Source organism: Grus americana, chromosome 1 (assembly GCF_028858705.1).
Source record: "Grus americana isolate bGruAme1 chromosome 1, bGruAme1.mat, whole genome shotgun sequence".
In the NCBI taxonomy this organism is placed as follows: Eukaryota; Metazoa; Chordata; class Aves; order Gruiformes; family Gruidae; genus Grus; species Grus americana.
In genome coordinates, this window is record NC_072852.1 from 215,821,906 (window position 1) to 215,847,062 (window position 25,157).

General features: G+C 43.7%; 1 protein-coding gene across 4 annotated transcripts in view; it reads left to right on the forward strand.

The window, feature by feature from the left end:
- The window catches only part of PAK1 (p21 (RAC1) activated kinase 1), a 78,913-nt gene extending 54,477 nt beyond the window's left edge, over positions 1–24,436 (forward strand). For all 4 annotated transcript variants that reach the window (XM_054848212.1, XM_054848129.1, XM_054847975.1 and 1 more), the window contains 13 exons: positions 382–482; positions 1,879–2,026; positions 3,178–3,215; positions 5,097–5,213; positions 5,548–5,722; positions 8,946–9,009; positions 9,945–9,993; positions 12,542–12,654; positions 17,674–17,791; positions 18,243–18,342; positions 19,971–20,167; positions 21,902–22,039; positions 23,948–24,436. In XM_054848212.1, the coding sequence (XP_054704187.1) occupies positions 382–482; positions 1,879–2,026; positions 3,178–3,215; positions 5,097–5,213; positions 5,548–5,722; positions 8,946–9,009; positions 9,945–9,993; positions 12,542–12,654; positions 17,674–17,791; positions 18,243–18,342; positions 19,971–20,167; positions 21,902–22,039; positions 23,948–24,034 (1,445 nt within the window). In that variant the 3' untranslated portion in view covers positions 24,035–24,436. The remainder of the gene's footprint in view (positions 1–381; positions 483–1,878; positions 2,027–3,177; positions 3,216–5,096; positions 5,214–5,547; positions 5,723–8,945; positions 9,010–9,944; positions 9,994–12,541; positions 12,655–17,673; positions 17,792–18,242; positions 18,343–19,970; positions 20,168–21,901; positions 22,040–23,947) is intronic.
- Positions 24,437–25,157: the final 721 nt, after the last annotated feature.

Sequence of the window (25,157 nt, forward strand, 5' to 3'; positions counted from 1 at the left end):
AACTACATGGCTCCCACGTACTGCCACTGTAGTGCTTTTGACTCTGACCTGCATAAGTTTGAGTGAATATTTAGCTAAATAGCTCTTTTGCTATTGAGTCTAGCCCTACTGGTTGATACTTACATACCCAAAATATCAGTTTCCTTGTCTTAACGCTTGTCCTGTGTTACAGGACTTTGATTTTTGTTGTCCACTCACTGTGGCTGCTGTTAAGTGATTTAACAAAGTTTTTAAACTTGCTGTTTGTCTGCCCCAGATCAAAGTCCTATGACTAGCAAAAGGGATGTGTGGATGGGTAGGTAAATTGGAAGTTATTGCGGAGATTTTAATTCTTGATGGATTTATGGATTTTTTTTTTGTCATTGTTGTTGTCTCTTCCAGCCAATAAAAAAAAGGAGAAAGAGCGGCCAGAAATCTCCCTCCCTTCAGACTTTGAACACACGATTCATGTGGGGTTTGATGCAGTCACGGGAGAATTCACAGTAAGTGAATCTGGAGGAAAAGACAACTATGTGGTTTGGCTTATTGCTGGGAGGAGCCAGGACCCATTAATCTTTTATATAGTAATGCTGGAAAGGCTATTACCATCATCCAGTTTGATCTCCTTTGAAACACATCTGCAGAGGTTACCCACTAATTTCTGCTAAGAGACTATTTGTCAAACTTGGCACATCCCAGGAGCCCAGGCTGCCAGCAAACTTTTCCTTTCCTGTTTTTTTGGCTGATGTGGACAGCAAAACATGGTATATATCTCTTCCCTTCCCCTCCTCTCCTCTTCTAGAGCTGGGTTGGGTCTACAGCATAGTCTGTGTCTGCCAAACGAGAGTTCCCCTTTAGGAGGCAGAAAACTGCGCATAACTATTTATGACAGAATGTGTATGTGCTGTCCTAAGGCTAAATGTCAGATGCTTTTATGGGTTTTGTTGACGTGCAAAATACTGTGAAGACAGAGTTGTATTTCATCATATTCTTCTTCTTCTTAATTTGATTACGAGATGGTATTTAATAGCAGCAGCATTTGTATGTGAGCAAGCTGTTTTTACCTGTCTTTAATATGCTTCTTTTTCAGGGACGTTGCTCTCCTAACCTGAATTGTGTGTACAGTTGTCTTTTGCATGTCAGCCTCTAGACTTGCCCAAGTTAACCCAGATGTACCAGCGGGGCATTACCCGAGTGGTGTGTTCAGCCATCCTTTTGAACAGGGAGGGTAACTTTATTCATAAAGGACCCCAGTCATTTGCCACTTCGTCTACACAACCTGTTATTCTTGCTGGTGGTGAAAGGTACAAGTCAGGTTGTACTCCAGATGTATTTATTTTCTGGCTGAAATGATGTGCCTGTAATGAAAGTCTGAGCTTTATATATGAGGTTGACCTCTCTGCTTTCCCATCTCTGGTTACAATAGCCACCAAACCGCTATTATCAAAGAACTCTAGTGCTACAAGAAGATCCAAATGTTCGTTGCGCTAGATGCTATACAGTGTATGTTACTTCTATAGTCCCTCTTGGATATATGTAAATATGTGTATACCTGTGCATAAAGGTGTTTTTTTCTCTTGAGGCTGTTTCTGAACTGCAGCATTTGGGTCTGCACCTTTCTCTCTTTTGAGTTTTGGTCTTTGAGGGCATGGGGCTCACCCAGAACCCCATGAGCAGAGTAGCATTTGCACGTCCATGTAAGGAATGTGTGACTCCTAACACAGAGAATAGCTACGAAGGTATCTATCCACCGCCTCTTTTCCTTTCCTCTCCTCTTTTCTCCCTATTTCCCTCACAGCACTGAGTAACCCCAGAAAGTGTGGGGCAGAACTGTGGCGGCAGGTGTGTGTGCTGTGAACCTCATTAGGCTGTGAGCTAATGAGGTACATCTCCCCACAGGGAATGCCGGAGCAATGGGCGCGTTTACTGCAGACTTCCAACATCACCAAGTCGGAGCAGAAGAAGAACCCCCAGGCAGTGCTGGATGTGTTGGAGTTTTACAATTCCAAGAAGATCTCCAACAGCCAGAAGTACATGAGTTTCACAGGTACACAGTGATCATCTCATACAGCTGCTTTGTCCAATTTTCCATTAGTCATTACATGTGGGGTTTCTTTCATTTAATCAACAAGTACATCTATCTTTTCAAGCAAAATGTGAATGAGATTCTCTGGCTGCTCAAGCACCCCTCTTCCTTTAAAATGCTGTTCTGTTAATCCTGATGTATAACAATATAATCCATAATAATAATAATCCTACAGCATAGCTGCAAAGGAGGAGGTCAGTCAACTGGCTAAATCCCAAAACCTGAAAAGGTTTTCTGAAGCTTACAGCCATCATCTGGAAAGCAGATCCCAGAATGTTGGTGTTGGGTTCCCGGTGATGAAAATCCCTGGAGAAAACAGGCAGCTAAATTTTGCACCAGTTTCAGTTTCCAGTGTGGGTGTGGATGTTGCTTCGTGCATGCTTGGGGTGAGGGTCTCTCTGCTCCCATGTGCCGTGATTGAGGCTCATCTGCTGGGTGCTTGATAACTGCTGGCTAACCTGGATAACCGAGGTTTTGTGCCTTCTTTGTATGGATTACCTGCCCACTGGAGGAGTCCTGCAACCACCACTCCTTTTCCCTTTCAACTCTTAACTCCTTCCCCTTCTAAATATTAATCCCTGCTTTGACTCTTTTTAAGAGGATAGAGCCATGTCACCAGAACTGGTATTAATTAGGAAGGCTCCAGGCAGGGATAAAGCACAAATCTTCCCCATATGTGCCTGGATAGTCAAACAAGAAGCCCACCAGTTGACTCGTGGGGTCCTCTGTTGCTCTTCCAAGAAGTTTGGGTGGCTGAGACTGAATGTTTTGCAGGTCTTGGGCTAGCTGCAGTGCCTCTGCTGGTGATTTAGCCCATTGAAAATATTTTGTGTATATGAATGGACGACAGTATTCATTCAGGTGTTACTCTGAGAAATTCCACCCTCCTGCAGCAGAGATTTGGGGCCCCTGCATTTATCTGCAGAATTTTTTACCCTCTATTCCCATATCTGCCCAGTGTCAGCTTGTTCTGGGGAGCTGAAGGTAATGCCTAGGTTTGGGAGTCGCATTTTCCCCTGCCCCTTCCAAAGGAAGTTTGTCCCTTTCTTCTCTCCCCACTGCTGCTGCATTTCCAACTCATTTATAACGCCGTTACTACCTGCCTCTTTCAGATAAATCGACAGAGAATTACAATTCATCAAATACATTGGTAAGCCTTATATTCATATTTTGTCTTGAGTTTGGGGATTTAAAAATTTGCATAAAGTAGTTAGCTACATGTAAACTTTTAGTTTGCTTAGTTTTAAAATCTGAACTGTATCTGTTTGTATAGTGAATACATGTTTATAGAAACAAGCGTGCTCCTTTAACTTTTTTTTTTCAGCTGAGTGAGAATCAAGTAGGCTGAAGTAGCTTTTATTAGTGAATAGACATTAGTGAATTAAAGAATAGAAATAGTTCTGTTTTCATAGAAGTTTAGCTGTTCCTGTACCTAGACTTTGATAACCGCTCTGCTTTCAGGTTTTATATGTCTCTATAAATATCTGTGATGTAACAAAGTTTAATTACTAACCTGCAAGGTCTGATTGACCAAAACTAGTGTTGATTAGTGTTGATTAACCAAACTAATCTGCAGCAGAAAGGGAAATAAAAGGTTCTCCTCCTCTCTACTTGACCTTTACTCTGTCCTTACCAGGGCAGGCACCACTCCTGTTTCCTTTGTTAGGAGACACGATACATTTTTGTATGTGCATGTGAGGTGGAAGAAAAAAAATTTTCATCATCTCTTGTTTTCTCACTTCCATGCCATCACCTAGAGTTGGCTTGTTCTGCTCCCTTCCAGAGGCAGTGTATTCAGATCTGACTGTTTAGGACTCTCTGCAAAAAGAAGGTTTTGACCATTGTTCATTATGACATGTCATTGTACATCAATCCTGAGGAGTTTAGAATATCTGAAGCTGTTGGATTTTAGAATAAATTCTGATAAAAGCAGTAGTTACCAGTCTACTGAGATAGCCTGATGTTTTTGGAAGACACTGGGTAATCTTTAATTTTGGGGATATTCAGGAAACTCCTAGTACATAGGTGGGTTTTTTCGTTGTTTTTAACAGGCTAAGCTTTTGTGTTATGTCAAGTGCACATTAGCAATTATAGGTCAGGGTGCTGGTGACTTCATGTATTTTAGGTTCAGTGAAATACTATGTTGTTTTCCCCCTCGGTCAGAGAGAACTTTATACTTTCTCACCTATCACTCTTAGGGAACTGGTGATGCACAAGCAGAACTGGTCTAGTGGGTTGAGGATCTTGCCAAGTTTATTTTGAAATATTTATAGTGTAAAGGATGCCGTGAACTTCAAATCCAGTTTCAAATTTAAAAGGTTAAAAGTGACTTGGATTTCTAATCGGTATTGCAAAAAAATCCAGATAACTTCTTTTAGCCACTTATAAAACTTTTTTTAAAAAAAATCATTGTTCCCATTTTTCATAAAATTTTGTTTTAGAAAGCAATTTTAAGAGAGATTTAAAAAGATTTTACCAGATTCTGCTTCCAAAATCTCTCATTAGTTAATTCTCTGTCACAATACCAAAGCTGATGTTAATTTGACCTCCCAACTTGTAGAGAAAACATTAAGATTTTGATGCAAATTAAACCATTTAAAGACTGAAATCTCCAATCTGCATGATTGGGGTTTGAAGCAAGCAGCAAAACAAAAGAAGCGACGTAAATAGGGACAGATATTTCCAAACCCAGATGTTGTCCCCAGAATTGCTGGGTCTGCCGTGTGGGTGTTGGGAAGGCAGTGAGAGAGCCCAGGTGGTTCTCGAATCCTTGGGAAGAAGATTGCCATCACGCAGACAAGCGCTGTCTGAACAGTTGCATCGGGCAGTGCTGGACTGGCCCTCCGTTTCCCAGGATCTTTGGGGTTCGACTTTTTCAGATGTTGTAACTTGCTAGCCTGTTCCGATTATTATTATTTTGCTGCACTTGCTCCAGTGCAGTCTCTGTTGGGAGCTTAATCCAATGTTTGTGATTTTGTTTATAACAAGTGATTGCTTTTTTATTTTTTGCTATTTGTGTAACGACATGCAGAATGTGAAGGCCATTTCTGAGACCCCTGCAGTGCCCTCAGTGTCTGAAGATGAAGATGATGAAGATGATGCAGCTCCACCCCCTGTGATAGCTCCACGACCTGAACACACAAAATCTGTGAGCAGAAATACTTTCTTCAGCCCCCACCGCTGCAGTTACAGTCAGGTCTTGACTGTGACTCCTCATCCATGCTGCATGGCGTGGTGCTGAGCCCTTCTTGGGAGCATGAGGGAGGAGTTGGGAGCCACTCCTTCTGGCAGAGCACCTCTGTATTATCACCTGCCTAGTTGAGGGGGCACACAAGAGATTCCTTGCTTAGCGACGTTAGTTTTTAACAAAGTAGCTATAGAAATGCATCCCTGACAGCAACAAGAACAATAAAGGTGAATGGAAGTGTTTAAGTCTTCATCTGACTTGTATTAATATGTTTTTTTTTTCTCAACAAAATTAGATATACACCCGATCTGTGATAGACCCTCTTCCTCCTCCTACCAGAGACGCGGCCACCTCTCCTATTTCTTCTCCCTCGGAAAACAGCACAACAGCTCCCGACATGCTGGTCAGGAACATGGAGAAACAAAAGAAAAAGCCAAAAATGTCAGATGAAGAGATCTTGGAAAAATTAAGTATGTCCTTTTTAAAAAAATGTTAAATTCCAGGTCCTGCTGTGTTGATTTCTCAAAATCTTAATAAGCTGCAGTGTTTTGACATTCCCATTTTGAGATCCCTTACTGAAGACATTGCATTGTGACTGTGTGCCAAAATTGGGGGCAGATGTAAGGAGGAAGCATAAATGTAAACTGAGCACCTGTGATGCCAACTGAAGTCCCTGGGGAGTTACAGATCCTCAGGCTCTGCAAAACAAGCCCTGAATAAGTTACATCTACTTAACTATGAAGCCTGAGATTGTTCCGCATCCTGTAGCTCTGGAGTGTGGATGATTATTTTGCAACATTAGATGTAAGGTGTCTAAAAGATGGAGAGAAAATTAATACATGCCCAAGTTTGCCTTCCATAATACCATGGTGTAAAATGACTTGGTTATTTTTAAGTGCCTTAACATAGTGTGGGAACCCAAATTAGTGGTTGTTTCTGAGAAAAATTCATCATGTCTCTCTGTTGTGTCCTAGTGTCTTTAACAGTCCCTACCTTCAGCTCAAGTGCTCTTTTAATGCCTGGTATTTTGGGGTTATGCTGTGGCATATCCAACAGCTGAACCAGTTCGTCTGTGCAATTGATTGGTAATCTCAGCCTAGGCCAGTTTTTATCAGGGTAGAGCATTTCTGATTCTTTGCAATACTAATCCTGTATTAATTACATACGTGCCTTGCTTGTCAGTTGGTGTAAATTGTGTTAGCACCTCTGTGGTCTGCCTGGTCTCCTCGGTTGAGGCTATACCCCTAAAGGTCAGTATTTTATAAAGCAAAGACTAGAAGTTAGATGAAGGAACATTTAATCTGAGAGTATAACTTAAAAAAGTAAATTAAAATGGCATCTGAGAACCTCATTCCTCTAAATGAAACCTAAATTGAATTGATGGCATGTTAACTGGAACTGCTCGCTATTGGAAAACTCATACCCATTGTTTCAAAACAGCAACTTCACTCACTCAATTAGCAGGACCTTTGTACTGCTAATTAAGGATTCAAGCCATTTTTGTGACCATGTAGGTCAAGCAGTGACTGCATCAGGAAAAACGTGCTATTCTAATATCAATACACTTATTTCTGTAATTAAGAGAAGTGCAAGTGCTACTCTTAGGAGTGGTGGGAGGCAGATGTACCTTCTGACACCTTGCTTGCTCCAGGAAGTGGTGTTCAGTGCTGAACTGATTCTTTAGCATTGATGGGTTTGGTTATAAATATACAGAGGTGTGTGAAGTTCAGTGGCCACTGTTAGGTGTCAGCTTCTAGATGTGGGCTACTCAGAAATATGTGGTGAAGTTTGCATTGTAAACTGATGTTTTTCCACTGAGGGCAGTGGGGGTTGTACCTGTGCAAAGACATGCAACCTTTTCATGTTTTGCTTTGACACGTGAATAAACCGACTAAAATCTTAAAGCTTATATATATTTACACATACTGAAGATGTGCAAATGTTAAAAGGAAGCTGATAAATCTCCACCTCTTAGCAATTAACACAGCATTGGTGCAAACATTAATGAATCCTCGCCTGACTCTTTGGGAGGTAGGAAACATTACCCCATTTTACAGATGAGAGCATTAAACAGGACAAGACTGGAAACTGCCTCTTGTCGCTGCAGCGTTCTGTCCTGTCACTGCCTTGGGGAAACATTTGCCTGTCTCGCAGTCTGAACTTGTAGCCTGTGTTAGGCTTCAAGGGAAAGTTTATGAACATTTGTCCAGAAATACTTGTCCTCAGGGCAGACAACATTGCTTCCGTAATTGTTCAGTGGGTTTTACATAGTCAGATTTCTTTTCCCACCCTCCTCTCCAAACATGGACCATATTCCTTTCCTTTACATCTGTCTGCCCTAAACCCTGCAGGTTTGGCTGCTCTCCAGTGGTGTCTGAAAGTAGCCTGCTCTTACTCTACTTGCTACTGGATTTCTTGGCCTAATGACCATGAGCAGTTTCTTTGCCAATATACATCTGTTTAGGCTCAGCCCTAGACCCCTGTGAAAGCAGCACCATATGTTGGCAGCTTGAGTGACTTGCGAACACCAACTCAGACGCGGCTCTGCATCCTTTGATCCTATTAGCCACCCTGGTGCTGTTAGAGAGGAGACTTGCCCCCAGCTGAGCTCTAGGAATTGTTGACTCTGATTTCTTCAGCCTAAAAAGGATGTGTTCCTGCCTGCCGTAGAGGTGTTATGAATGTCAGTTAATGTTTGCAGGGAGCGTTGAGTTTCAGTGATGCTCCTTTTGTCAGCGGCTCCAATTTACCCCTTGCAGGACTCCAACACATCTACGCAGCCTGCCCTGATACAGAAAACATTGTGTTCCTCGTGGATAGCAAATCCACCTTGAGCCTGTGCGGCCCCTCATTGCCCTGTGTTGCAGAACACCAGGCAAAGTGCTTTTCCCTCTGAGGGATGCAGTAATACACTTTCTTCTGGCTGAACAGCCACATTAGGGGAGAATGAGCTGAGATTGCCTCTGGTTGCTCTCCAAAACCAGAGCAATGCTGCAGTCATGTGGAAACTGCTGCTAAAACCTGCGCTGACTCTTGGGTTCCTAGAAGAGCAGCTGAGCAATGCCCAGGCCAGGGGAAATTTGGCTCTGAAGGGTCTTTCCGGCTTCCCTCCTGAATCTTGCAACCCAGTCATTGGGTCAGTAATGGCTACGGTCATGCTGATACAGAAACGTCGTAAATACTTTTGTTCTGCCAGAAATATTGTCGTGGTGTAGGGAAATCTTTGGCTAGATTTGCAACAGACTTTTGGCTCTAAGATAAATGAGGCCTTGGCCTCCAAATTTGGAGGACGTTGCAGTGCAGGGGCATCTTAGGTCATCTGGTGTGTTGATGCTGGGTGTGACTTTAAGTTGCAGGTTTCCAGCAAATAATTGTATTTACATGTGTGAGGTCTACGTATGTGCATCCTGTGCCTAGCAGTGTGCAGTCACCAGCTGCTAGTGACGATTAAATGTGCTTAATGTCTGTGTTCCACCATTTCTGAGGGGAAATACCCAGAGAGGGGAATGCTGCAGCTGGTTCACATGTAAGTAACTGAAGACTTCCTTGATGTTCTTCTGCCCCTGGATTTCTGGCAAGTGGTTCCTGAGGCTCAGCAGAGCCCACTGTGGCCATGGGGCTGCTCTTAAGGTACAGTTGGTTCTTATAGCTGTATGAAAAAGTTCTTATAAAATCCTCTTGGTTTTTTAATAGGAAGTATTGTGAGTGTGGGCGATCCAAAAAAGAAGTACACGTGTTTTGAGAAGATTGGACAAGGGTTAGTATACACTCCTCTGTCCTATACCTTTCCTTATGCTAAGAAGGAAGCACTGAAACCAGGCTAAGTTAGTTTGCTGGAAAAACTGTTGGTGACACTTTGGAGAGTTTATTTTGTTTGGTTGGTTTTTTGTTTTCTTTTTATTTTGTATTTTTTTTGGGGGGTTTTGGTTGCTTTGGTGGGTTCCACACCCCCTCCCCCAGCTCTTCTCCCTTTCCGGGCAAAGTCTTGAGTCACAGGGACTGGGGTTTTTTGTGTGATTGTGTTTTAATGTAAGAAAATATGTCATTAGATGATCAGGTTGCTAAATATAGCTGCAAGCAGGGAAGGAACTGCTTATTTTCAGCATGCAAGCCAATCTTCAAATCACAGATTTGCTTTCTGAATCAACTCTCCTCAACGTGGGTGTTGTGCCCCTCTTAGCAGGGTAAGGGGAAAGAAGGGGTTGGGGAGAGGCTGTAGTAAGGCAAATCAGTGCAAATCACTGAGGCCTGCTGTCAGCTCTGTGTGCTGAGGCTCAAACTCCCGTTTCCCTCACTACAAACGCTGCATTTGTTTACTTTTGCTGATCCTATGTGCTCTGTAATCATGTTGGGCAGTCTGCAAGCCGGGGCAGTGCAGTCACGCCAGTTTAAACGGAATCAACTCACGGTCCTACAAGTTGTGCTAAGTTGCTGGTTTAGCAGCAAGGGTTTGGGTGACCATAGCGTCCCTTAGTACGAGCTTTGTTCCCCATAAATTCTCTGGCTTCTACTCCAACAGCAGCCTTGGCTCAGAAATATTTCAGATGATATCTACTACTGGAGTTATTGCATGAAAAGGAGTGGGACTGAGAGCACTTAAAGAGACAAGTGAGAAGGGGTATGTGTTAAGCTCTCAGTCTTGCTAGGAAGCACTAATAAGTGTTTCTTTTTTCTTTTCTCTCTTTTGTGTAGAGCCTCAGGTACAGTTTACACAGCAATGGATGTAGCTACAGGACAGGAGGTAAGTGCTACCAGAATACCACAGCAGTGGATTTTGGATTGTGTCCTAAAAATTCAAGTTAATGATACAAAATAAAGACAGTCTTTCAGGGGTTCATGACATCTTATTTTTAATGAGGTATTTATTTACTTACTAATGAGGCATGGTCAAGTGGTCTGAGCAGAGAACTGGAAAAAATGATTTCCCAAGTTTTGATTCCTGAATCATTTCATATTTGTGAAGAATGTTTCTGTGAGCACAAAGGCTAGAAGCAAATGTTTGGACTGGATGGTTCCTCAGTAGAATTTTATCTCTTCATCCCCAAGATTCCTGCCTGTCCTCATTTCAACTCTCTTATATGCCCTCTGCTCCTTTGCTTCCTACACTTATGCTAGTTGACTTGTATAGAAATAGTTCCCCTCCCACCCTTTGCCCACTTGCTTTCTGCCCTTGCCTTGAGAGACAAGGAATGTCTGTGTGTCTGTTTTTCCCCACTCCTGAATATGGAAAAGTGCCCTGCGTACTGCACACATGCATAATACACTAGTAGTAATGGATACACAGCATCTGTGGAAACCATTATTGCTAGATGGAGGATTTTTTAAAGAGGCAAGTGTATGCATTATTCCAAATATATTTATGAAATTCTGCAGCAGTGTGTGTTTACTTTGCATTTGTACAATGCCAGGGTTATCCACCAATACATTTTGTAACTGTGCTTTTTGCTGAAACTCCTTCACCCCCTTTTCCAGTTTCTGAGGAATTAATACAGTTTAATTGCAGCCTCTAAGGAAAGGGCATTGCATTTCTTTTGAAGCAATGAGAAATTTTATAGGAGGAGGAACTCCTTTGATGGTTTTCTGCTTTCTTTCTGGACCCCTTCAGTGACTCCCATGTGAATATTTGAACCTTTATGTTACAGCAGACTTTTAAATCATTCCCGTTACATTAGTGTCATTGGGCCTTGGATTTTTGAATTTGCCTTTGGGGTTGCTGTAACCTTGGCATGCTGTTGACCTATTCCTTTCTGTGAACAATCCTTCGAGCTCAGGAGCTAGGTGAACAGCAACACATTTTGGAAGCACTGGAAGGAAACTCCTTTATTTTGCACTATACAGGAGCCTTGGGCAGCTCCCAGGGTTAAAAATACTGAAGATTTTCACTGATGATGGCTATCTAGCATAACTACAGCTGTTTATTTTGTACCCTAATGCATGGGACAGTCATAGATAACGAAAATGCCCCCGTATGCACTTGGGCCATGGGTCTACCTTGGAACAAGAGTGAGGAAGTACAGGGACCTCTCTGAAGCTCCCTCAGTATTGGTCTGGGATTTCTTTATCTGCATCAAATGCCTTCCCTCTCTTCTTCATCTTTCATTCTCCTCTCTGGTCTTGTGCAAAGAGCAGCATGGGGGTTTTGTTTTTGTCTTCTTTAAGTACTGTTTGGCAGCCTTCATGAATGCTGTGGAAAAACAGCATGGTGTCTGTTCTTGCCTTCTCATGTACTGGCATTTTTCTATAGTCTCCCCTGCTATACTATCAAAATGCTAATTGTATCCATCTATTTTGGCACTCTGTGGCTTGTTTCTTTTAATCCTTGCTTTTGTGAGCTGGAGTTACTGGCTGTCCTCCATTCGCCTAGGCCTCTTTCTCTGCAAGTAGCAGTTTTGTAAAGGCATAATTAATTTCATTCCCTTTGCCTAAATATTGTACCAAATACACTTTGGTTGCAAAGGCTGTGGAAGTGTTTCTGCCTCCTGCTGTGCTGAGTAGTCTTGTTGATTTGAAGGCTTGTCTGAGGGCCAGGTGCTCTCATGAAGTACCGGTAGTGTGAAGAGTTGAACATAAGAGTTAAAAACATGTTATATCCTCCTGTTTTTTGCACGTATACGTGCAGAGTACAAGCAGAAAACTGCTATGCCAAAGGGCCACAGCTGATGAATCTGTCCCTATTTCCCTTCAGTTATGACTGGGGAAAAAGCTGAATCCAATTCACTTATTTTCAGCCTTTTCTCTAAATGCTGGTGCTTCTTTCCCCTAGGTCTTGCTGTGACAGAAAGAAACAGAATTACCACCTTGAAGTGCTAAGCTTAGGCTACATTATTTACTACCATGCATGGCCGCCCCACTGTAGATATCTAGAAGCACAGATTTACATGAGAGTGAAAAAAAAAGCCACCAAAAAACTTCCAGAAACATCCAATCCAGAATAAAATTAATAAGAATCTTTTAGGAAATAAAAAGGTTTTGATATATCAGTCCATACTAGGGGATCTTGTGTTACCAAGAAGTTGTAGATGGAGATGGATTATGTCCGACTGTGACATAAAGGTCCAGTATGAAAATATTAATTCCCTTTGTCCTTTTTGGCATCAAGGATCCTCCAGCATGTGTGGAAATGGACTGGCTGCAGGAACTCGCAGAGTTACTAAATGTCTGAGCATCCTGTGCTGAAAAAGTGCTTTCCCGCTTCACGTGAATGTGGGACTAAAATAGTCAACACTGGTACTGGCAGGTTTCGAGGGGACTCCTGTAATAATGCTTTACTTGGTCTTTCTTTACTGCAGGTTGCAATCAAACAGATGAATTTGCAGCAGCAGCCCAAAAAAGAACTGATTATTAATGAAATCCTTGTGATGAGGGAAAACAAAAATCCCAACATTGTCAACTACTTGGACAGGTATGTCGTGATTTGAAGAGTTCACAAAGGGACTCTGGAAAACACTTCCTTGTCATTGTCTTAAGTGATCTTGTCACAGCTTACTGCAGGTATAGGTCAGCCTTGCATCGTTTAATGCGTGTGGCAGTGTTGGACTGTGGGTGGCTTGGTGGTCTCTCTCCATATCCTAGGAGTAAAGGTGTCTGAATTGGTATTAGTGGGGTGTCTAGGCTCTCTTTAGAGATGCTGGCAGCAAAGGCAGTAGCAGTATGTGGTCCGGACACTGTTTTTCACCTCTCTCCTTTGCCAAATTTGACATAAGCCATTTCCATCCTGCAAGTAGAGAAGAAATAGAAATAGTTTGAACAGTGTTATTTGTATTTGCACCTCCCCTGTCTGAATTCCAGAAAACAGTCACAAACTGTCAGCGTTGAAATCTGGGGTGTACTGAAAGCCCAACAGGCAAAAGTGTTGCACGGTGACTTGAATTGACTGTCAACATAACATCGGTGCATTGCATCAAGCCTCTGGCATTCACCTTATGTTAAAGGTACAGCTAGTTCCAGTTGAGCTGCAGCAGGATTTTCAGTCTGCTGCTCTCAACATCAGAATCTAGCGGTTTGGCTTATTGTAGGGTAAAGAGTGCCTAGACAGGGTGAGCTGTAGGCTTTAATCGTGGCAACTCTTTCCTTTTTTGAAGATGCAGTGGAGGGATGTGACCTAGAATCTTTTGGAAATTTGAGAGAGAGTATTTGTACACTTGTTTGCTTTGCATGCATATCAAAATCTTATCAGCTGTTTCTTTAACAGGTTTCTTTAACAGCCTTTTAATGTCTTAGCCAAAAAAAGTACTTCTCGTCTGCGGCAGCATCAGTTGTGATGCTGAATTTATGTAGTGCTGTGTCCTAAGCATAGCTGTAAAGAGCTAGTTTGTTGAAGGGACAGAAAGTCTACTCTTGAAATTTTGTGGAAGGGCTGTGGGCACAGGGAAGCAATGCTGGGCAGACGCCCTCTTCTTACAAAGAGCAGAAGGATATTGCCTGTGTAAAATTAAACAAGTGGTAAAGAGGAGTTAAGAAATGCATCTGGGCTGCAACTGTTTATTTCTCCTGGCTGATTAAAGGCTTTGTTTCAGCAAAACTGTTTGAGACACACATTCTTCCTGTTAGAGAGCATCGCTGAGTACATGCACTCGCCTTGTCTAGCCAGTACATCCCAGCTGTAGGGTAGCTGCACATCCTGCTGTCTTGTTCAAACTTCCAGCAACAAAAGCTTCTGCTTTTGTCCTCCACTTTCACTCATGTTTTTCAGAGGGATTAGCTTTTGTTTGAGTGCTGCAAATGGACAGAGCAGCAACTAGGATGAACATGGGGGTTCTTGTGCCTATTATGCCACTTCAGCTTTGCAACTGCAGAATCCTGTTGCTGGGGAGCTGCCTCCCTCCTGCCTGGCCTAATGTGCCTGTTTGCTTCCTGAGCACTGGATGAAGCTGATATTTGAACACCGCTTGCTGGCTTCTGTGTATTGCTGTCTCAGAAGGAAGTAAGAGGAAGGATGTGCTTGCCCCTACGGGACCTGGTTTCTTCTTTGCAGTTCTGTTTTTGACAATGTCTCCCCTTCTGAGTCCCTATGGGAGCTGCAAAATAGCCATTGGTATAAACCAGCTCTCACTTCTCTTTGCCTCAGCTCCTGCCTCTATGCAAGGGTTCCCTGTGCTTTATTCTCTCTTACCTGCATGGCCTACTTGCTCGTGGTTAAGAGGTCTGGCTGGCTTACTGTCCCCTCCAACATCACTGTGCAAACAGTGCATTTATGCTTCAGATAGTTTTTCTGCTAGAGCGTAAGTGGCCAGTGTTGCGCGAAGGTGTGCTATGATATTTAAGGTAGTGACATGGCCTAATTCAGCTGTACTTAGGAGCTGAATTTAGAAGCATCTGGCTCTGGAGACAATGACACTAGTTTTTCCGTGCAGACAAGCAGCCACTTGTGCTGAGTTACCTTCTGGAGGTGCCAGTTTCTTTCTACTGTGTGAAAGAGTCCCTCAGAGCCCTGCTTGTAAACTCGGGCATCTAAACAGAGGCCCAGTGTTAAGCAAACTCCTGCCCTTTGGGTTCTTTCTTTCTGAAGAACTCTCCTTAACCTAATAAAACCCACAAATCCTCACTTTAAGTGGTAGCCACTGTTACCCTCACCCCAACCCCAAACTCAACTAGGGCTGGAATGTCAGTGAATAAAGCTGAAGATGTATGGTAGTTATGCTAGAAGAAAACAGCGATTTCTTTTCAGGCTAACTTCATGATTGCATGTTAGAGGCATGTTACTGGTGCAGAAATCTGAAATGAATGATCTTGTTCTTCTGAGCAAGAGCAAATTTTAGAAATTTTATCAATAAAAAAGGACTATGACTGGTGCGCATTTGTGATAGGGAAGGGCTTGGTGGACACCTTCCTAAGGTATCTAAGTGGAAGCTGAGGAACACCTTGCAGGAGCAGACATTTCATGCTCTTGCAGATGGATGAAGAGAAAGCTGTAGATCACCTCCTTCTTCCTCAGAGACTTTAATCAGCTTTTTTTTACTGCCAGCCTTGTTTTGGAAGGTGACTGTGGGTGTCAAGGTGTGACACCATGCTGTGCCTGACATCACGTGGAGAGCAGCATGTAGGTGTACAGACTTCCTGGTGGTGTCTCCGGAAGTGCTGAGAGAGTGGTTTTGAGACACACCTACAGCAGACAGCTCAATGACTAAACCTGGCCTCTGCTGCGGCACGAGAGTGAAAAGATCCCCGAGACGGTACCACCCAGTCTTCTGAAATGACATTCGCTCGGCAGCAGCTGGCGGGGAGCCACCATTAATTCCATCTCCCTGCATGTTATGTCAGATCTATCAGTTATTGAGGTGCCTGTGTCTTGGCACATGCCTTAGGCTGCTCACGGCACAGCTTTGGTTCACAGTGTGGTTCTTGGCTTGTTCCATCCCTTTTGGCTGTGGAGAGATACCAGCTTGCTCCCAGCATGTGAAACCTGAGATTGTCACGCAGGAGTGGTGGAGCCCACTCTGCCCCCATCCTCACAGTCAAGTGCATTTGGGCTTCAGAGGGTGCTATTGGCAATGAAGGGAAGCATCATGATGTCCAGGGTGACACTGATTTGTTGAGATAGTGCTGATAAAATCTGGAAAGAGCCTGGTTTTGCAGAAGTCATGAAGAAGCTGGAACAGCATAGGGGCAGGAAGGAAAGGTGTGGAGGGAATGGTTTTCAGAGTCCTTTAGAAGGTAGATGACCCACAGAGTTGGCAGGACTACGTCTGAAAGTTATTCTGCTGCTCCTCTGTTGCTCTGAGGGGCTGCTGCGCAGGTGATACTGCTTTTGCTGGTACCCATGATGCTGGGGAAAAAACTGCCGGTGCATCAGCTTCTCTTCTGTAGTGGAGTTGGAGACCTGTCTGTGTCCTGTGTCCTTGGGCTCTGTATCCTGAAAGAAACTCCAGACTCTGCCTCCCTGCATAGTCTTCAGCATCACCAACCAAGATATCATCTTTGTCTCCAATATTAAAAGCTCTCCATAGCTGTAACAATTCTGTCACACAGCTCGGACTACAGTTCTTATTTTGGGGGAGATTTTTCATCAGCTCAGGTGTTGGTAGTGTGTTCTTTTGGAGTCAAAGCCCACCCCCCACCCACTCCTGTGATGTCTCTTTCATCTCTATCTATGTTCCATGCCAAATCAGGCTTAATAACTTCTTTCTCTTTCACTGCTGCTTTCTAGCTAATTGTTCCCTAGAACCTGTCCTGCTTTTTGCCTTTGGCTCCTAGTAAATTCACTCTTCACTCTTCAGTACTATCACTGTTTCAGAGCAAAGCAAACGTCCGCTTGATGAACTGTAATGCCAGCAGAAGCTTTTAATTAGATTCTTTGCCCTCTCTATTGACTCATCTGTGCACTTGCTTTAAAAATGGAGGACAGACGGAGAAGGTGGGTTTTCAAGTTTTCAAGCTGATGATTTCTTCCTTCCTTCAGGAATGTGTCATTCTGATGTATCTGTCAGGAAAGATTGTGTTGATGTTTTTCCAGATGGGCCCAAAAGGGCGGAAGTGGTCGGTGGTTTGGGCTTCTTATTTGGTTTTTTTAAAATTATTTAATGCTGAAGTCTTCATCCCAGGTCTTCTACTTTTAAACATGAGCACACACACTCCCAGCAGAGAAGAATATCCCAAATGGCTGAGAAAACTTGCCCTCACCTCAGCTGTCTCCTCCCGTCTTCCTTCAAAACTTCTGGGACAAGACCTGCCCTTTTGGGCTTTCCTTTTTTATTTTAAATCTTTAGAATTGCTATCGCATCCAGCAAGATGTTCTCACTTGCCCTTATGAATGGTTCTGAATTTTTCAGACAAAATCCCAAACTGGTTTGGTAGCATAAAAAAGATTGAGGTGATTTTCAAGTGCATGATGCTTAAAAAAAGGTGTTCTTTCTCTATTGCTCACGGGCAGCCATCCATTGTGTCACTCAGGACTGTCCCTGGGCTTTGGCAAAGTAGGCAGTTGCTTAGGACAGCGGAATGCCAGCGGTGACGATGCAGCCCCCAGCTACCTCTTCTGATGCAAGAGCCCTCAAAAGCCATGCTGTATGCCGAATGCTGGCTGCACACTTGGACCCCATCCTCGACTAGTAGTTCTTCCCTTTCTCTCCCAGCAGCAGCAGGAATTGTAAGGTTGGGTGTCCATCTTAGTCTGGGCCCTTTCCATGGTGGAAAAATTCATCCTTGCTTTTATGGCCAGGAAACTCATGGCCCGCTCTCACATTATCTCTTCCCTTGACTTTCTGCACTCACCCTTCCCTCTGCTCGTTCTGGTTGTGATCAGATCCTCCCATGTACAGGAAGTACCACGAGTACCTGGTGTCCCAGTACTGTTAAATACGCTGCTCAAGCCTCATGGTTTCTCTGCGCTTCTAAGACAGCTTTAAAACCCAGTGCCTTCTGGCTAGGTAAATGGTGGCACGCTCATACTGGCTGATTTTAAAATCTGGTTTTGGCTCTTCAGTTACCTTGTAGGAGACGAGCTCTGGGTGGTCATGGAATACTTGGCAGGAGGCTCCCTAACAGATGTCGTGACAGAGACCTGCATGGATGAAGGACAAATTGCAGCTGTGTGCAGAGAGGTAAAGCACTTCTGCTCGGAGGGAGCTGGGAAGGGGACACGGGCTTTCCATGACCTGTCACTGGCTCCACAGGAATAGCTGTCTCCAGCTTCTGTAATGCAACAGTCATTCTTGGAGAGGATGGATTTCATCTGGGAGGTTGCAGCATACAATCTAGTGCAAGCCTAATATATTTCACCCTAGAGGGAGGACTGGGGTGCAAAATGGGGTTGGAATCCCCTCGGTTATGCCTGTTCTCCAGGTCTTTTGGGACTAACTTGTCCTCCTAGGATCTGCTGGTTCCAGTGGGATCTCTGTGGCCCTGCACATACTGAATATGTGAAAGACTCTAAGACATGAAGCCCTTGCTACTCAAAATGCACATTGTTAGAGTCCATTTGTTGGCCAGTTGTGACTGGTGAATAGTTTCATGCACTGTAAGAATATGTCAATTTTTTTTTTTTTTTTTCAGTGTCTCCAAGCTCTGGAATTCCTCCATTCAAACCAAGTTATTCACAGAGACATCAAGAGTGACAACATCCTGCTGGGAATGGATGGCTCTGTCAAACTAAGTACGTGGGGAACATTGCTGGTGATGAGTTATCAACCCAGGCCTGTTATCTGCTCTGGGCCAGGCCTGTTAGGGAGATGGGTGTTTGAGATGTTTGATGCCGTGATGATGAAGAGGCTGTAGAAATGCTCCTTTAGGTTTTAATGGAGATCGGCAAGTATGAATCCTTCTGAACTGATACCAGACTCAAAGTGGGGTTTGGGGTTCGTTTAGCTTTGGGCCATCTGTTTTTGTGGACTAAAATAATAGTATTTTGGTGCTACTCCAGTCTAGAAAGCTGGGTTTGAATGTGTAGGGCCAGAAGTCTTTATTTGTGAGTGATCTCTTCAGTCTGGAAAATACTGCAGGTACCTGGGGGGCAGGGGGAGTGGAAGGAGAATTGAAAACTGTAACTAGAAAACATTTAATCTTACAATGCCAACCCAGACTGGACTCTAAATGTTGAATGTTGTTTCCTCCTTACGTTATCACCAGTAATGAAGACCTTGAGACTGTTCTGCCCCTCGGGTGCTAAGGTAGCTGTTGTGCTTCTCGTTGCCATGCAGAGATATGTCTGGAAACCAGTGAATGATTTATCTTCCATCTATAGCTTTAACAGAATTATGCTTCCTTTCTCTCCCTCTCAGTTCTGTTGGCTAGCACCCAACAGACATAAATAAATCTATTTTTGTCGGCAGTGACAGCAGATATGACTCAAAATTCACACAGTGCAGATATGCTGAGTAAGAAGGTGGGGGTTTTTTGCACATAATTGCTTTTTAGACTAAAGCTGTACTTTGGTACAGTCAGATCCCTGGAGTGTTAGCCATGAATAGCTGATCAGGGCCAAAGTGCTCTGTTCTTACGGAATAACTTCCCTGAGCACAGTATGCAGGTACCGCGCTGTAGTTTAAAGTTAGAGAAGTCCCTGTGGATACGACGCAGTAACCTTCCGGACCTGACCTGCTTATTGGCTCTGCTGGAAATTTGCTCTGTTTATGAACCATATGTACCTTTCCTAGTTGTTACCCTTGATGAAAACTCAGCTAGGGATCAGTTTAATTTTCATCATTCCGCCTAAAATTAGACCTGCGATGCCACAGGGGGTCAGGATGGGCAGTGCATCTTGCTGTGTTGATTCTGCTGGGCTCACAGGAACAGAATTAGTTTTCTTTTGGTAAGGCAAATACAAATAAGACATAGGGCTCAGCAATCTTTGTGTGAAGGTTCTCCATCTGTCTGTCTATTCGAAGAAAATAATCGATATGAATTTAGGTACTTTAAATTTATTCTGAACACTGTTTGCTCTGTAAAGCAAATCCTGTTTGAGGGATGATATATCTACTGAGGAAGTAATGTCTCTGGGACTGAAAATATACGGTTATTTACTGATCCCCATTGTTCACATAGACAAGTCAGCAGCTCTGTAATCGTCTGGCTTCAGTGAGTCAGATTTAGAAACTTACTTCACAACACCATCTTCTGTATTAGCCACAAAACCACCCCTCCTTTCACAGCTGCAGCAGCAAGACATCAGACGGTGCAGCAGGGTAACGTGTACTACAGTTTTGGCATCAGTAAGCATTGTTTTTGGAGAAATTTGCTCATTTCTATGTCTGTTCCTTTCCCCCCTCCTCTTTAATTTTCCAGCTGACTTCGGCTTCTGTGCCCAGATCACTCCTGAGCAGAGCAAACGCAGCACCATGGTGGGGACCCCGTACTGGATGGCACCTGAAGTGGTGACGCGGAAAGCGTACGGGCCCAAAGTGGATATCTGGTCGCTGGGGATAATGGCCATTGAGATGATCGAAGGAGAGCCCCCCTACCTCAATGAGAACCCGTTGAGAGTAAGCGAGTATCTTCTGCCCTCAGGTTTTTGCTGCCCCTCCTGGTGAAACGAGGCTTTAAAGGAGACAGTGTGGTTTCACCACCTGCAGCACCATATCTCCTTAGATGTCATCGTTTTAGTTAAAAGCCACAGCTGACTTCTTAAATCCTTGTGCCCTGTGGGTGGGGAAGAGTTCTCCTTAAGTTCAAAAATATGATGTTACTATTCTATTAAACAGAGCTTTTTCCTACTGGCAGATTGTTCCTCCTTGCATGCTCCAAATAAAGCTGCGAGCTTAGTAAGTCTTTAGACAGGGCTTAAGCCTCCTGATGTCTTCCCCTTGTTTAGTTTTTAATGAAAGGCGAGATGCTGTCAGTTTGAACGGATATAACTGTTCTTAATATAAGCCAGGTATATGACTTCTTCCTCAGCTACACAGGATGAAAGCATGTGATAAAATTCTGTTTAACTTTTGTCGCTGTCCCTTCCACTGGAAGTGATTTTTGGAAGAGAAGAGCAGCAGCAGAGAAGAGTGAAAGGAAAGAAACTGAGTGTTGAGTTAGATGAGGGTGGTTAAATAACAGGAATTTGGCCTCATTTAATTCAAGTTGTGCCAATTCCCAGGCTATCAGACTGCTTCCACTCCCATGGGATGTGCTAAGTGATGTGTTCAAAGGGTCTGCATATTAACAAGTCTCTTGACAAATTTCTGTTTCCTAGTAAAATCCATCCAGGAAGTTCCTCGCATGACATGAGAGAGTTGGGCTTGTTTAGCCTGGAGAAGAGAAGGCTTCGGGAAGACCTTAGAGCCCCTTCCAGTCCCTACAGGGGCTCCAGGAAAGCTGGAGAGGGACCGGTCACAAGGACATGGAGTGATAGGACAAGGTGTAATGGCCTTAAGCTGAAGGAGGGGAGATGGAGATGAGATGTGAGGCAGAAATTCTTCCCTGTGAGGGTGGGTGAGGCCCTGGCACAGGTTGCCCCGAGAAGCTGTGGCTGCCCCTGGCTCCCTGGCAGTGTTGAAGGCCAGGTTGGATGGGGCTTTGGGCAAGCTGGGCTAGTGGAGGGTGTCCCTGCCCATGGCAGGGGGTTGGAACTAGATGGGCTTTGAGGTCCCTTCCAACCCAAACCAGTCTGTGATTCTGTGAAATCCTGAAATGGATGAATTCTGAGTTCCTTGATTCTCAGAGGGCTGTGTGTGTGTGAATGCTTCATCCCAAAACAGCAGCAAAACTGCTTGTTTCTGCAGGATATTAAAAGCTGCTTGAGGGTCTGCTGGACATCTTCTGTAAGGAGCCAGCTGCATCTTTATAGTGTTGAGTGTTTAGGGCTTGTGCACTCAGGCAAAATACCGACAGAACAAAATCTCCTATTTATTCAGGGGTACCTTCCCATGAAGATATAGTTATTGTAGGAGTCTAGCACTGGTAGAGTCATGCCAGTTAACTTCCCTATGTAAACATGGTCTGGAATGTTGTTTTTGTCCTCCTAATCCCTTGAGAGGGCTGCAGGATCCAAACCCAGATTACAAGGGTAAAACAATAAAGGATTGGATCCCTTCCACATAAAAATAAGGCTGGCAGCTATTCTGTTTGCTGAAACTTAAGCATTGATTAGTCACCCTGATAAGGGTTTTTTTTTTTCTCTCCATTGAATTGGGGGGAGTGAGAGGAGAAATGGGGGTGTCTGTAATCCAGAGATGAAATCTAACCTTTATAACCTCCTATTTCTTTGGTGCTTGTTTTTGCTTTAGGCCCTGTATCTCATTGCTACTAACGGGACTCCAGAACTGCAGAATCCAGAAAAGCTTTCACCCATATTCCGAGACTTCTTAAATCGCTGTCTTGAAATGGACGTGGAAAAGAGAGGTTCTGCGAAAGAGCTGCTACAGGTAGGTGATGGGGAACAGGGCTGAATCATGCAATCCTGAGTGAGGCCACGCTTATGGAGGGATGATCTTGCGGTCTTAAATACTGCAGCAACTGAAGGCACAAGCACAGCTGAGGTAACCTGTCAGAAAAAAAAACCCCACAAACCAACCCCAGAACCTAAGTCTGTAATAAAAGGGTTAACAGACTACTCCCTTTTTATGCTGCACTTGCTATTAGCAGCAGCTGGGCAGCATGTTCTGTAACCAACCTCAAATAATAGCTGTTCCCCAGGCCTGACAAATGCTGAGCCCCTTAATTCCTGTGACTTCTTCACATAGCTGGCCCTGACATCTGTATGTGTTGTCATGGTCTAGCCAGGCTTGTTCTGATTTGGATAGCAGGAGGGCTTCTAGTTATCGGATGTTCTGGTTGTCTCCCTTCTGGTGGAGGGATCACAAAGCTCTTTGGAATATGCATGCCTTGCACTAGTTGGAGCATACCACATTTTGCCAGATACTATTTCTTACAGAAGTGACAGAAGGTTGTGAGATATCTTAATCATAGAATGGTTTGGGTTGGAAGGGACTTAAAGATCCTCTAGTCCAACCCCCTGCCGTGGGCAGGGACACCCTCCACTAGCCCAGGTTGCCCAAAGCCCCATCCAGCCTGGCCTTCAACGCTTCCAGGGAGCCAGGGGCAGCCAAAGCTTCTCAGGGCAACCTGTCCCAGGGCCTCACCACCCTATCATCAGTTATTTCACTGAAAACCTGGTGCCTTAGTCTGAACTGGTGAAAGGAGAGGGCCAAGCTGCCAGGCTTTTTACCAACATGGATGAGAGGAGTGGTTTGTCTGTTCCTTCTGTCAAATTTGCCATGGAGGTGGAAAATGTGCTTCAGCTCTTGGTAAGATAAATCTGTGATCAGGGCCACTCCGACCTCAACTGTGAGAGAGTTCCCTTTTTAGTTTTCCTTTCTTTCCACTAGTTTGTCTAGTGTGTATACAGTTTTGGATGCGTTGTTGCCTTCTGAGACTGTAATAAAGCATTAGTCACTGACAGAATGGCAGTAGTTGAAAGACCACTTTTTCTCCTGGATTTTCCAGCCCTAAAATGTCAGAGAGCAGTAATATTCTGTTCCTCAGAGCAGGAGGACATTTTGACTGTAACATTTCTTCCTGTTTTTAACTGCCTTTTGGACTCTGATGATTTTTTTTCCCATCTCTGAAGCGTGTTGCCTTGGGTGATTGATCCCTTCTGATGCTCAAAAGTCCGGTGGGCTATAGTTGTTTTTTTGTTTTCAGAACAGCTTGTGAACTTGCCCCACATGCCTTCAGTCTCATCTGAGAGCTGTTTTGATAATCAAAATTGTTTTACTTAACAGAACACCTTGTATAGGAGACTGACTGAAGGGTTCTGTGTTGCAAGCTCTGTGCTGTTCTCCTAAACTCCAGCTTTTTTGCAAATTTCTAATATCTGTAGAAGGTCAAGGAAATGTTTTCACCACACCTGTGATAACAGGGAAGAGAGAAATGAGAGGTGATTCCTGAAGGAAGCACCATGCTTTGTATTTCAACATTTTTCAGGTTGTTTTTAGTTCACCTTGTTCCACACAGAATTTCACTATAGATTTTGCAAGAATTTCTCATTCCCCAGGGGAATTCACTGAGTTTTGCTTAGTCTTGAACAGGTACAAACATTGGAGAATTTAGCGTGTGTTGGGTGAAAATCTGTCCATCACTTCAGGCAAGCCCCAAAAGTTTGTGGTGGTAACAGACCTTTTAGTTTCACCTTTCAGAGCTTTGAGTAGGTTGTTAGACTTCATATAGATCTAGGTGCCAATATTTTGATCTTTAAGGTCCCTTCCAACCCAAACCATTCTATGATTCTATGTTCTGAAAAATTTAACCCTTTTTCTTTTTCTTCTTCCTAGCACCAGTTCCTGAAAATTGCAAAGCCTCTATCTAGTCTCACTCCTCTGATTATTGCAGCTAAAGAGGCAGCCAAGAACAACCACTGAAGTAGTGGAGTCAACACAGTCATCGTGTCAAGACTTTTAGATGTTCATTTCAGAGACTGAATTACCTGCCCCTCTCTCCTTCTGCTCCTTCTTCACAGAGGTGTTCTTCAAACTTTGATCTGCCCTGAAGAGTGGCAGAGGTATTTTTCACTGAATGCGGAAGGTCACGCAACAGGGACATCGCTGATCTTACATAGCAAACTGTCTTTCCATCCTCGTGATGGGAGTGAGAGGGGAAGAGTATTTTGTATGGTTGCGAAGGTCTTTTTGAGAACATCTGAACCTGACCTACACATAGCGAAGCCAGTTTGTTTTCATATTTCTTACTGTGTTTATTTTTAAAAATAATATGGAGCCTTAGACCATGTTTATCTTAATAAATTAAATCTTTTGCTGGCTGGACTTTTCTTGCTTCTGCCAAGCTGCTATTACACCACTGAGGCTGCTCTGTGCTTTGGATGTTTTGAGGAGGGAAGGAAGCAAGCAGCAGCAATGTGAACGGCTGTAACAGCTGAAAGGGGAACGAGGGCGTGAATATGCATCCCTCGTACAGCACTGCTGGATACTTCGAGGGAGCATGGAGAAAGCCTCTGTGTGCTTCCTGCAGCCATTGGAGTACTTAATTCATGGATGATCTTCTTGCCAAATTGTGTGAATTGAGGCCCCTCCTCCCCCTTTAGTTTCAACTCAGCTAGTTAAATCTCAAATGTTTCTGATGTTCTAGAAGGTAAAACGCAGGAAAAATTGACAAGAGAGCTCTTGTTGGGTTATTTTATCAGCGCTGTGAGGCTTCTTGGAGACCCTTGCCCTGTATGATAAAGCAAACAGTGCAATTACTATTACAGAGATAAGATTTGCCTGCAAAATGATGTTGAAAACTCCTGTTTCTTAGAGCAAGTCCAATGGAAAACAAACTGATTATGGATGCTGCTTTCTTCTTGGAGACGTGGGGACGTTAATTTTTTTTTTTAAATGATAGTGGTTTCTTTATGCTACTGATTCCTTTGGTTGCTAATGGTCTGTAAAACAACAGGAAACCTGGAACTACTAGAGGGATTGGTTGTAAACACTGGGCTTATGTTCAGCTGTATACTGATTTTTAATAAAATGACTGCTGCGTTTC